Source organism: Aphelocoma coerulescens, chromosome 3 (genome assembly GCF_041296385.1).
Source record: "Aphelocoma coerulescens isolate FSJ_1873_10779 chromosome 3, UR_Acoe_1.0, whole genome shotgun sequence".
In the NCBI taxonomy this organism is placed as follows: Eukaryota; Metazoa; Chordata; class Aves; order Passeriformes; family Corvidae; genus Aphelocoma; species Aphelocoma coerulescens.
Window position 1 is genome coordinate 53,120,890 of NC_091016.1, and position 13,116 is coordinate 53,134,005.

The 13,116-nt window shown below is 36.6% G+C and overlaps 1 protein-coding gene across 5 annotated transcripts in view; it reads right to left on the reverse strand.

Moving 5' to 3' along the window:
- ARID4B (AT-rich interaction domain 4B) overlaps window positions 1–13,116 on the reverse strand; it is an 89,253-nt gene that overhangs the window by 27,273 nt on the left and 48,864 nt on the right. For all 5 annotated transcript variants that reach the window (XM_069010297.1, XM_069010298.1, XM_069010295.1 and 2 more), the window contains exons 10-16: window positions 11,794–11,867; window positions 10,810–10,955; window positions 6,343–6,415; window positions 5,208–5,302; window positions 4,019–4,116; window positions 3,546–3,813; window positions 2,357–2,529 (exon numbers count right to left, since the gene is read on the reverse strand). In XM_069010297.1, coding sequence (XP_068866398.1) covers window positions 2,357–2,529; window positions 3,546–3,813; window positions 4,019–4,116; window positions 5,208–5,302; window positions 6,343–6,415; window positions 10,810–10,955; window positions 11,794–11,867 — 927 coding nt within the window. The remainder of the gene's footprint in view (window positions 1–2,356; window positions 2,530–3,545; window positions 3,814–4,018; window positions 4,117–5,207; window positions 5,303–6,342; window positions 6,416–10,809; window positions 10,956–11,793; window positions 11,868–13,116) is intronic.

Sequence of the window (13,116 nt, forward strand, 5' to 3'; positions counted from 1 at the left end):
TCAGTTCAACAAAGAACTCCAACCACAGCATTTCCACCTTTGTATAAATTCTGCTACTTCTAATCAATGAAGTTGGGTATAGGGAAGTACGACATCTAATACAATGCACCACAAAATTCCTTTAAGCCTTTATGGTATAAATGCTAAAAAAACTGTTTAGCCTTTAGTATGACAGTGACATTTTTAAAAGCTCTTTAAAGCAGATACAAGTGCATTTTGTACTCCCTATCAATCAGAGGGTAGAAGGGAAAAGTAATCATGCTAACAGTGCTACTACAGTAACATTGCTTATGAATACTTACACTTAACTGCTATGTATTCCATTTTTGTAACTTAAATTATTCCTTGAAACATAGCATACCTCCCAGCAATGACCACATCACCACCTACACCTCTTTTTAGAGTTATGCTTCCTATTCTAAGCAATTCATTACAATCTTCCATGAGTCATATAGCAAAATACTACTTAGAAGAGTTTCCCACTGAGATGAGTAAGGAGGAGCAGAAGGAAAAGAATTCAGCCAATTACTATCAGGTGAATTGGAAAAACTTAAAAGGAAATAAGTATTTTCTATACATTTTTGTTGCTTTCATAAATAAAAAACTAGGAACACTCATAACATTTCCTGATGTCATAAATAACGCAAATTGACATGAATCAGGATTAAAAACACCCAAATGTAAAAGAATAAAGGATTACTGAAAAGCAAACGCAGCTTCTAACTTTTCATGTACCACTTACTACAGCAGCGTGGTAAGCATTAAGCCACCATACTTTTCAGGTATATAAATAAATATAAAGTAACATCACAAACATGCAAATACACAATTTAGGGAACTTTAAAAACTGCTATTTTCTAAGCATTGCAAAGTTTTCCATCTATTTAGTTCTATATTTTGAAAGCAGCATTGTAAAATCAGTCATTAATAATTCCGAAAATCTTGCAAACCTGTTACAGTACAACTCACCTAGTTCACCTTAAAAATAGCAAATGTAAAAAAGTCAAGCAATTAGACTTTTAAAACATAAAAGTTTACATAGGATACAAATGAAATCACATCCATAGAGAAAAGGCTCTTTAACTGAGTCTAGGTAAATTTGATTTTTCTGTATTCTGCATTTCTGAGTTACAGAAATTGCCAACGAAATCTCCTTGAAAATATTCCAGAGGACAAAAACACTTTACAGAAGGATCATTCCAGAATCCGCTAAAAATATCAAAATCCTTAATAAAATTAAAAAAAAAATACTACTACCAATGAATCAGAAACCAATATGCTGAACTGTGACATTCTGGCCACACCTTTTAATGGGCCAGAAAAAGCATTAAGAGCTAATGATATTTAGATAGAAGATCAAGACAGCTGATCTACTAAACAAAAAAATTGCCGCAATGAACAAGGGAATTACTGGTCAGGCAACAGATGGTATTAACTACAAAAAACCCCTGCAGAACCCAACACATCCCTGATATACAGATTGCTGTGAAAGTCTAAGGAGGTGTCTGTCATCTGCTTTTCCTCTTGTAACAGCTTCTCCATTAAGCATCTGCTACTGGTTTTATTGAAGACAAATACTGTATTAAAAGAGATCTTCTATCTGACCTCTGAGGGCAATTTTTGTGTTCTTAACACTTGAAATCATACTGTATGACGGTTTTAATTGTAAGAATACAAATTGTTAACACACTGGGGATTAAAGAGGACTATATTCTGGTTGTATATTTTTTGTGTGGCTGCTGAAAAACACTTGTGAGATTTTTCTGCACTTAAACAGGAAAACCTGCCCATTCTGTAAACCAAATGATTCCCACATGTTCATCGATTAGACAGCCCCGAGCATCCCTATTACTTCAATCTCCTACTTTCAAAACACCTGTCTGAAGGTCTGCACAAGAGACTCCTGCCAGTACCAGGCCTATTCAATGGCAAGGCTGTTAACCTTGCAGCGCAAAGTGCTTCCATCTTTTCCCACATTACACACCACTGTCCAAAAGCAAAAGCTGGAAACCACAAGTTTGCCATATACTTGTACCAAAATCAAGTACAAAAATACTGCTGGCAATGACTGCAATATTTTTGTACTAAATCAAACAGTCACCTATACTTTGTATATTCTGTTCTCACTCAGCTTATATTTAGGCCTGGAACCTGTAAAACTTAAGCTGCCTTTTCTTTTAGTAATAGATCGATGAACTTCAATGATCTAACCAAGACAGTTATAATCACATCGGTCTCTGGAAGATACGAGTCTAGTTAACAACAGCATGTCTGATTTGACGTTCAAATTACAAGAGTAAAATTTAAAAAACACATATCATATGTCTTAGATCTGATTAGAAACAGCATAACTTACCCTGATTTTTCTTTTTCTTCAGCATCTGCATTTACTGTAGGATTTTCCATTTCTTTAATCCTCTCCTCCTCTTTATCTTCCAGTTTGGTTTCATCCTCAGTTTTGATTACATTTAAGTCCTTTCCTTGATCAGGCTGAGTAAACACAGAATCTGGCAGGTTTTTTTTGTTTCCCTAGGATAACAAAACCTTTAGTTAACTCACAAGGTGAAAACAAAGGATTTAAGAAAAGGCAGACAAAACACACTGAAGTTGTAAGAGCAAAACAATGCTACAGTGTGGGGCTTGTCCTAAAACTACAGCACCTCTGCTGTTTTTCCTTTTGAAAATCTTAGGCTAAACCTAACAGAGTTTAAAGCTGCAGCCATCCTAGCATGTTTTATCACAATGAAATAGGCATGCAGCTCTTAGACCTGGACTGCAAAGTAATCCCCAAGGTGAACCTTTCACAAAGCACATTTTCACTGGGATGCAGAAATACCAGTACTGGCCCATCTGGCATTCCTCCCCGAGAATACCAGCAGACAGACCAGGGCTGGCTGCCACTTATATGCAGAAGCATTTACAGTTGTGTTGCACACTGACTTGAGGAGCCAGACTGCTTCCACAGCAAAATGCGAGGCCTGTACAGTGCAGCACATCAGTTTATTGCCCTGAACTTCCTTTGCTAAAGCCACTGAATCAACATTGGATTTTGAAAAGCTACAAACATTTGTCTCTCTGGACCACTAAACTACATTAGACCATGTGTACATCATATGGCTCAGGTCTTTGTAGAGCTTCACTGGTTTCACTGGAACACAGAAGTAACAGCAGTATTTATGAGGGCTTACATGCATAACTAAATGCATAATGAAAATATCAGCAGTACAGTTAGCTGTGAGCATGCACTACCCAGATAAGGATAAAGCTGGACACTAATTAGTCTCCATTTCACCCAGGAGGTCCCCAAACAAGTGGAATGTTGAAGCTGCTTTCTAACAAGTCAGACATTTTGACATCACGACCCCCTAAAACAGGCACCTAAGGTAAATATAGCTCAAATGTCTTGTTCTGAATTAGGTTTACAGTGAGTTTTTGTCTTATTTTAGATCTATCATAGAGATTTCAATCTTTATATTAATTCATGGTTATTAACACACCAACTGACTTTGTAAGCAAGATACAAGACAAACTTTAAAATATATTACCAGAGCAGAGGGCTTATCATTTTCTTTACTTTCATTATCATTCTCAGCTAACTTTTTTTCTTCTTGTTGTACTACTGCTACTTCCTCCTGCTTGCGCTCATCCTTGTCCACTTTTATCTCTTTTGCATCCTGCTCTGGTTCTTCACGCATCTTCAATTCTTTTTCTTTTTCACAGTCTTTACAAGGCTTGTTTGTCACTTTCTCTGGCAATGCCATTTGAAATTCAATGTTAGCTGATGTACAATACTCTTCAAAACCATAGAGATACCTAAAAAAAAAAATTGTTTGTGATAAGCAAGTTTGACTCAAGAAGGAAAATACTACCCAGAGAAGCTAGACATAGACAGTAGGTTTAAAGCCTAAAAAACTGTATTATAACCAAAGAGTTATGGATTTTATGTGTATTACCCCTAGAACCGCATCACTTCAGTTCATTGTAGTTTTAGCACAAACTTCATAGCTTTATTACTTACTTTCTGTATGCACATTTAACATTATATCCTGCAGCTGAATTTAATACAGGGATTCCAAGATCTTGATAAACTTGCTTCCACACCGCTCCACTTTCAATCTGTTAAAGACAATGAAGTCATTGTTTTTGAATTAACTCATTGACAAACTTTACAGCTTCAGAAAATAAATATAAGTCATCTCCTCTGATCTATAAAATTACTATTTATCACACACACAGTATTTCACTGTAATGCAAACTGTAGTCCAATGTAATTACTTTAAGCAATTTAGCATTTCTGCAATGCAACAAGCCCCAGCAGGCTTTCCTCTCCAGGTTGCAATAAAAGAGAGGAAAGAAAATACAACTATCAGAAAAATCAGTACATCATTTTTATTTTATATTTTAAGTAATTCTTAACTATCAGAGCTAGAATTTTAATTAAATTGGAAATAAAAAAATAATTCAAAGCATTAACAATACCCAGCCCTGGTAGTACTGCACCAGACATAGTGCCTACCAGTGATTTATTAGACCCTTAACATGCCCTTTGGTGACAAAATTCCGTGATGTGCTCATTTCTAACCATCTGTGAAGGTAAAGCAGATATACTGCAATACCCAAGTACCACATCCTGTCTTGCATATCAGAAAGGTGTCACTGCACAAACATACCTCCTCAGCTGACAGGCTACATTCATGGGAAGTAGTTCAAAGCACAAACAGAATATGCTTGACCATGCATGCTGTATATTTCAATTACTCCTCCCAAGATCAGTGTCACTAATCCCAGTCACCAAATTCTTCTTTGTACCACCCAGAATAAATAAAAATTAAGGGTCTCACATCAGACCTTAAACAAAATTGCTTGTCTTTGAGATTTTACTGAGCAGTGACTTGTTTCACTTGGAGCTAACAACTTTATCAGACAAACGTTTCTTGAAATATTACAAAAACAGAGATTCTGGCTGATTTTATGCAGCAGTAATTAAAAATGCTGAGTAGATGTAGCACCTAACTAGTTTCTGGTTCATGTTAAAGCATGGCTTTTAGAGCTACAAGGCGTCTTATGCAGCCATAGTAGAAAACTTTTATACATCTAAAGGTCCTGTGTTCTTTATCACTACTTCACAGAGCAATAAATTATTTCCCAATAACAAGCAGTATCCTCAGGTTTTACGGTTCTGGAGTACTCATCATACTAATACTCACGTTATCAAATCCTCCAAGCTTGTGTACAAGTCTGAATAATTTGAAGAGATTCAAATTTCTATATCCTAATACAGGTCGTTTGTTAATAGGAGTCCCTGGGTAACAAAGATAGTTGTTAGGGTGTTTTGAAGTATTTTTTTCAGAATAACATGAAATTCACACCATATGCACTATTCTTAAATACAGTATTGTAAACCTCACCTCCTGCACCTGGTACTTTTTTTTCATGAAACTAAAACTCAAGAGCATTACTTACTGAACTAAAGGGAAAATGGATTGTGTTACTTAATGCATATATATACATTCTTCCATATATTTCTGAACATGCAGAAATGATGCAAATTTTCTTGCTAACTATATTATACATAATTTTATTTCACCCACTGAAACAATTAGATCTAAAAATACAATAGTCCTTTCACTGCAATAAAAAAACCAACCCAACCCTCACCAGGAGCAATCCCACACTGCTTCAAGAGCCGAAACTTCCTATGCGACTGTACTCGCAGCAGCTATCACACTGTCATCTCTTGTAAACAGTTTAACTCATTTCATATGGCATTAATAAAGATACTAATTTAACTAGTTATAAGAGTAACTTAAATACAAATACCCTCACTCCTGCCTCTACAGACACTGCCCTTTTCTGGCAGTGTATAAAAACCTGGTAAAGATTTAACATAATGAATGGTACTGGCTTTTAAAAACATCTCAATCTATGGATAATATTCATTCACGTCAGCAATTGGGATTCACACAAGAAAATTAGAACAAAGTAAATTTATTTTTCCATGACCTAAAAAGTGTGTGTGTTGGTATTTTAAAGTTATTAAACTGAGAATATAAATTAATATGATTGAGAACATTAAGTGTTTGATTATACATAAGTACACAATAGAAAATATAGTACGATATGCGCAAAACATAATAGCATATATATTTAGATCTATCCATTTACTTCTGAAAGCAGAAATATGGGACTGCATTTTAGATGAGTCAAGTGACAGACTCATCTTCTAAATAGCAGGGAAGTCAGAAGGGATGAGTACAGTTTCCCCGTTTCCAAAACAGTACTGCAAACCACTACTAGTTTACAGACTCAATTTTTCAAAGTATTGCTAATTAAAATGCCCACCTCTGTCTTCCATGAACTTGTACAATTGCTGAAGAAAGTTCTCTCGTTCTTCAGGAAATGGCTCTATTTCCTCCTGTTTAAAGCAATGCATGCAAGAAAATTGTCACCATTTTGAGTTACAGTCCTTCACTGAGAAACATAAGGCAGTGATAATTTACGTTTAAATGTTTTAAGTTTGTTTTACTGTAGTCAGCAACAGGATACTATACTGAGAGATACATGCTCTCAGTGCTATGCCACATGAAACCAAGTTTTATAAACTACAGTGTTTCAAAATGTATAAAACATTGACTGTAAACATACATTGAAACTGGATTTTTGATTGATCACTGAAGTATCGTAAGTGATACCATAAATCAAGATGTGTTCTCAATTTCATCCATTTATGCATAAAGTCTGGGAGACAGCACTATTAATGATCAAGAGATTATATCAGAAATCTCAGCTCTATTTCTACTGCAGTTAAGTGACTCCTTGGTTCTTGGATAGACTACGTCACTTTCAGAGATGAAGTCAAAGAGAAAATGGTGCTTGCACTTTCTTAGGAGTTCTAATCCACTGCACTGGCAAACCGCAGCCAATGGCACTGCATGCGAACTGCCATGGGGTACCCGCTGAACGCGTGCTGAGCAGGATCAATCCCAGAACTGAAATAACAACGGATATTTCGGAAGTTCAGTTCATTGCACTAATAAACCTTTGTATTAGATTGACTTAGACTAATAAACAGTGGAGTTTCATAACAAAGCACTATGGCTTACTTTATAACACCTCATAATTTCTTTTGGAAATGGGGCTTGCCACAACTAGTAGAAATATGATATTAATATATCAAATTCTGAAGAAATTCTGATGGCTGAGCTACTGCAAAACAACATGCCAAATATGAGTTGATTAATTTTTAATACTATTTGTAAAGTTTCCAAAAATAGCTAGTTATTCAGTAATCTAAACCATTTTTCTTTAGTGTATTTTCATTCCACATTTATCATTTCCATTCTTCAACAGTCTCTTTGTACTAAATATTAAAGCTTCACCTACCCTGAAGAAAGGGGACAAAACATACTGTCTTTAAAGTTGTACCAAGACAGTTGAAAAAACAAGAGAAACAGAATATCATTACTAAACAGAACTGGGAAAAACAAACACACACAAACAAAACCAAACCCCAAACCCTCCAACATCTACTGAATCTATTTAATAGAGAGATGGACAGCTGAAAATAAGGTCAGGAAAGGCTGTAACTACTATCAGGGAGTAGGGTTTTTTGTTGTTCTATACTTCCTCTTACCCATTAAATGCACTTGGATGACATTAGATCAAACAGGCAAAAAAATTAAGAACGAGTATTCACAATATGCTGAAACAGTTGTCCTTCACGTTTAATTATCAACAGAAATGCAATGAAAATATTCCAGTCTTGCAAAGCCAATGCAAGAGGAAAGTCTCTGTGAGGGGCATTACATAATGGGCATTTGACACCCAGTGTACCAGCAGAGCTCAGAGCAGGCTGCTTTGATGGGCTGGGTAGAGAACTGCAACCAATATACTAGAGATCCTTCTTACAGGGCAGGGGCATCAGAAATCAGGCACATCTAGCTCAGTTCTTCACTGACAGGTACAAACTGATGCTGCAGCCCTGCATGTAGTACAGATAAAAGCCTAGTTAAGAACATTCATATTTCATGAGCCATGGAGAACAAATTACTTGAGTGGAATAAAACTTCAAAACTGTGTAATTTTTTTCAACATTTTAATCTCCCATAGCAGGTACTTGGAAAGGACTTTTACAAGCATCTGCTGGATCTTGGAAAAGAGATCATGAGCATCTACTTGGGTTTCTCATGTTCCTCACCAACAAGAAAAAACTTGCCATAAGACATTAGTTCCACAGGGCATTTAGGGGAGGGGTGAGGGGTGCCACTGAACAAAACCTTCAGGAAACTCAATAAAGTTTTGAAGAAGGAATGTATTCCTTTTAAATACTGGGGGAAACAAGGCAAAGGTGATGAAGAGGCTGAATAAAACACTCCTTTCCCACTATACAGTCCAATGCCTGAAGAGTACTCCTTTGTCTCTAATGTGATAATTCACAGAGGTGACAGAACGGCAAGTGAATGAATACTCCTTATTAATTTTTCCAATACAGAACAAAGGAACTTTCTAAGAAAGTGTGCTAACAGGAAAAGCTTAAGACCTTGCATGCCTCTGAAAAGCATTTACACTCTCAGAATCTCTACAGAGTCCAAATATATTATACTATACTAATAATAATAATAATAATAATCTTCAAACACATACAGAATCGATCTTAATCAAGTTAGACAACAAGGTTTCCTAGATGATGGTATGAAGCAGGCATGTCACACTGTCATATTTTCTTACTTTCAAGTTAGACAGCCAGAGTGCTAGCTGGTCATTCTGGTGTCTCTAATGTATCTATCTATGCTACAAGGTAAAATAAAGTGGCTTCTACATAGGATAATGACATCCAGGAAAACAACAACATGCTTTTTGCAACACAAAATTCACACAGTATTATAGCACAGCACTGGAAGAGAGGGTCTTTGACAACTCTTTTACCTACTGTCACATTTCGTAAAGTAAAGGAAGGCCAGTCTCTTTTTTCAGTCTCTTCCATTAGGAAAAAAAAAAAGGCAACTACTCTTCTTAGAAGGTAAGTACAGAGGATTTGTATGTCATCTATCCATATAGGATGGAAGCATGTATATAGATATGAGATACAGAAGAGCATCTATGTATCTACAAAATCGGGAAATTGGCTGTGAACACATATATAGGATAAACATATCTATTTTTGAAACCCGTGGTGACATTTGTAAGAGCTTGGCTTTTCTGGTTTTCATTCTGGTTTATGGGTAGTAGGACCACATGGATGGCCTGAGTGCCACCAGCGAGAACCTTCCATGTCCTGGGAAGCAGTAGAACAACCTGCAGGTGGATGACAAAGCCCCAAGAGGAGACCCACAGGTCCTGTTTGAGAAGAGATGCTGCTTGATAACCAGGAGGTTATAGGCACAAAATAACAAAAAACAAAGAGAAGAAGCTGCAGAAACTGCTCAAATATGGGTAGAGAGAAGACACAGATGCCACTGACCACCAAGGGCAGAGAAGAAGAGAAAGGAAAAGGTTGGGGAAAAAAAAAAGAAAAAATATTTTTCCTCTGTTTCAGAAACTTCCTAGTTCAACAAGTGACGGAAATCACTGTTTACTGGAAAAGATATTATCGTAAGAGATGATACAGTAAATTCCACAATATTTGTCTGAGATGAAATCTTTATGTCTAGCACATGGAAAGACTAACTCAAACAATCACATGCAACTAAGAGGAGCTCAAGAGAAGGTGTCCAAAAGGTACAAGGCCAAATGTTTACAAATGCTGCAGCTGAAGGCTCTGTATATTTCACCTAAAAGTAGTGCAGGAATGATCACTATACAAGCACTATGTGTCATTCTGCATAGATAAAAGCCTATCTACGTGCATCACGTTCATAGCTGGACGTGAACCTGCTGTGAAAGTTCAGAAATTGTATTGAGCCCAAGGAACTATTCCTTGCTTCTCAAAATACTAAGCAGAGCACAGCCCCTTGCAAACTTTTGATCAGAGCTGGATAATCTTCTGAGAGCTTAAAGAGGAGGCAGAAAGAAATGATGACCATGGAGAGGTGGCAAAGTCATAACTTCACACTTTTACAGTCTCCCAACACATTTTAAAGAAATGAATAACTGAAAGATCAAACACTATCTTCTGGTATGCCAGAGGCACAGTATCCAGGGAGGATGTATTGAGAGAAGGACCCTAACAACCATTGAAGACCCAAATCAGTTCAGTTTCTTCTTTAAAATACCCCTAACTAATAGGAAATTAAAGTCTGCTGCATTACTGGCACTTGCTTAACAAATTAAGAGAACAGCTCTCAAACTCTGGTGAGAGAAAAAGTGATTATGGGCAGATACAGATTTAGAGTACCACAGGAAGGTACAGAGAAGTGAAAGATTCAAAAGCCTCTCTTTCAGCCTCTTAGCCAGCTGTGAAATGAAATCTTTCCAATAATTGTCTTCTTTTCTCGTCTTCATTTTTTTTCTAGACAGGAGGCTGGGAGGAAAGAATGGATAATTAGAAAACCAAGCATGAGGCGGGGACTCCATATTTGCAGAACAAAAAAGAGAAGAAAAGTGGAAGTGGAGTCCATGGACTAATGCCTTGATTGAAAGTTCTTTTGCTTCTTTACAGCAGGGTAGCTAGAGAGACAGCTTGTGGTGAAGCAATTCTTCAGCAGACCAGGAAAAGAGGAGTTACTCAATAATGCCTATGTTAACAGTTGCCTATGTTGCCTATGTTAACATGTTAAATGTTCCCTAATGTTAAAAAGGCCTACTTAAATATACACGGCCCTCCTAATTTTTATCAGCTGTGTATCTATGCACTTTACTAACTTCACTTGCCTCTTCCTCACTGCTGTTATCCTCCTTTTCTTTTTCATCCTCTTCCTCTTCTTCAGCTTCACTGCTGGAGCTGTCTTCTTTCAATTCTGTTTTCCAGTTACTAGGAACAGTTCTGTTTTTACGGAATTCAAGTGCTTGGTCAAAAGCTGTAAAAGAACCAGCCTTTGTTAGCACTGCAGGAAGTATCAGTTTGCACAGATATTTCAATTAATAAAACAGTAATCGGGGTGATGGGGAAGAGAAGAAGGAAAGACTGCTAATTAACAATTCCACCCCAAATTCAAAGAACCTCAACAACCACTCCATGCTGTCCATCCTTATTTGTCTTATCCACTGAAACTGGCCTGGTGTTCTCTGCACAGCAAGCCACTCAGAGCTATTACTAGTATTTTTACCATGTTAGTGTCTACAAACACAAACAAGGATCTTGTGCATAGGGCATATATCAAAATTTAATTGAGAAAACCCCTATCCAACAGGTTTACACTGCAGTTTACATATATCAAAAAGGGAGAGCAAGGGGGAAGAAACAATCACAAGCTAGTTCTAAGAGTTTCATCACACAAGCTTAAACTTTCAAATGCACCCACAATTTCAGATTTTCAAAGTTCATAAAGGCAACTTGCTTACAACTACTAGGGCGCTATTGTGAGAATAATCCTTTAAAGGTCTAAAGCAAAAGGAAAAATATTAAAATAATGTACAGAACCAATGTGTGCATCCTTTGTTTGACATGTCTACTCTTAAAGTCAGTGCAGAGCAGGTGGGGTGTTGTTTCAGGGGGTTTCATTTAGTTAGGTTTTATTTGTTTAAAAAAATGTTCCTCTAACTTTTCTTAAGCGCTCTCCTTCAATTTATAATTCTGTAAGAAAAGATCTTATGTTTTAGCATCTTTAAGACATGAATCAATCTGCCACAGATTTAGTCCAATTCATGTAACTAAGCAAATACATACAAGCATTTCTCACAGGAAGTTATTTTTACCTTGTTTTAACAAAGCGTCAGGCTTTGGTGAAGTTTCACTGATTTCCCGGACATCTTTTCGTGGCACAGAAACACTAAATAATTTAGAAAGTGTTAAAAAAAAATTAAAATATATTAAAGGTAAACTAACAGTACAATACAAAGCTACCACTAAGATTATAACACACTTACTAGCACACATAAGAAGCATATGAAATGTATCTTGACAATTCTATAGTGTTAAGTCTGGCACAGTATTAGTCAATGGATTAAAAACAAAATTTTTACATTACATTGGTTAGACTATATGCATTCACTGCATACTAAAGACAGCATGCTACTTCCACAAGCAGGTAGTTTCTGGAATCTCCCATATATGTAATACTTTAAGCCCTCACATTAATTTAACATTACTTTAGAACCCTACCTCACTTAAAACATAAATGAGTATTAGTGTAAATTACTGTCAATATGAAATTAAAGACTTCCAAATTGAAAGAACAAAGCACTTTCTGATTTCTACTGTGCCTATAATCAAGGAAGCAAATTTGAACTGCAGCTCTGGAGGGTTGGGGGGTGGGTATGTGCTTGTGCACACACATCTTATGTGTGTTCCTTCAGTGATGTGCACTGATGCCTGAAAGACTATCAAATAGTAAAGCAATAGCCTAGACTTAGTGAGTAATTAAACCACAACAAAACTGTTAAATACTCCCATATCCTTTCTGCAAAACATTCTGTTAAACTGAACCAAGCACAATATCTGCAACTTTTAAAATAGAAACTAAAACCTAGGAAAAGAACTCTATTGTTGTGAGTTTAAGAACACAAAGTTTTGTTGCAAATACCAGACAGTCTGGTTTTCTCTGTTTCTCTATGCCTTTTCCTACTTTGAGTAGCATTACAGCTCTTTGCAAGGAGCACAATAAGATGCAGTTGCAGTCTAGACTGAGATAAACATATGCCTCACTACCTTCAAACGAGAAAGAGGATTTCTCTGTGTGCATGTGGTGTATGTGCAGGCTTGCACACATCCCCACCGACCCTTCTGAAGCCGGATAAGCTTACAGCCACATCCCTGAAAAGTAGTGCTCTATTCCAGCCACAGCAGGAAAGAGCTTCTGGCCATTCTTGAAGTCACATAACACTGCTGTGTTTGCCACAATTTTAACAGTGAAATTAAAACCAAGACAGAGATTTATGCATGCCATTATTAATAATGACAAAGTTCAAGACTAATTTCATCACAATGAGGCTGTTAACAGTTTTTTAAACATTAGAAAAATCTTGGCAGGAACTTACTGATGTTATTAATACTTTACCCAACACATCTCATACTACCTT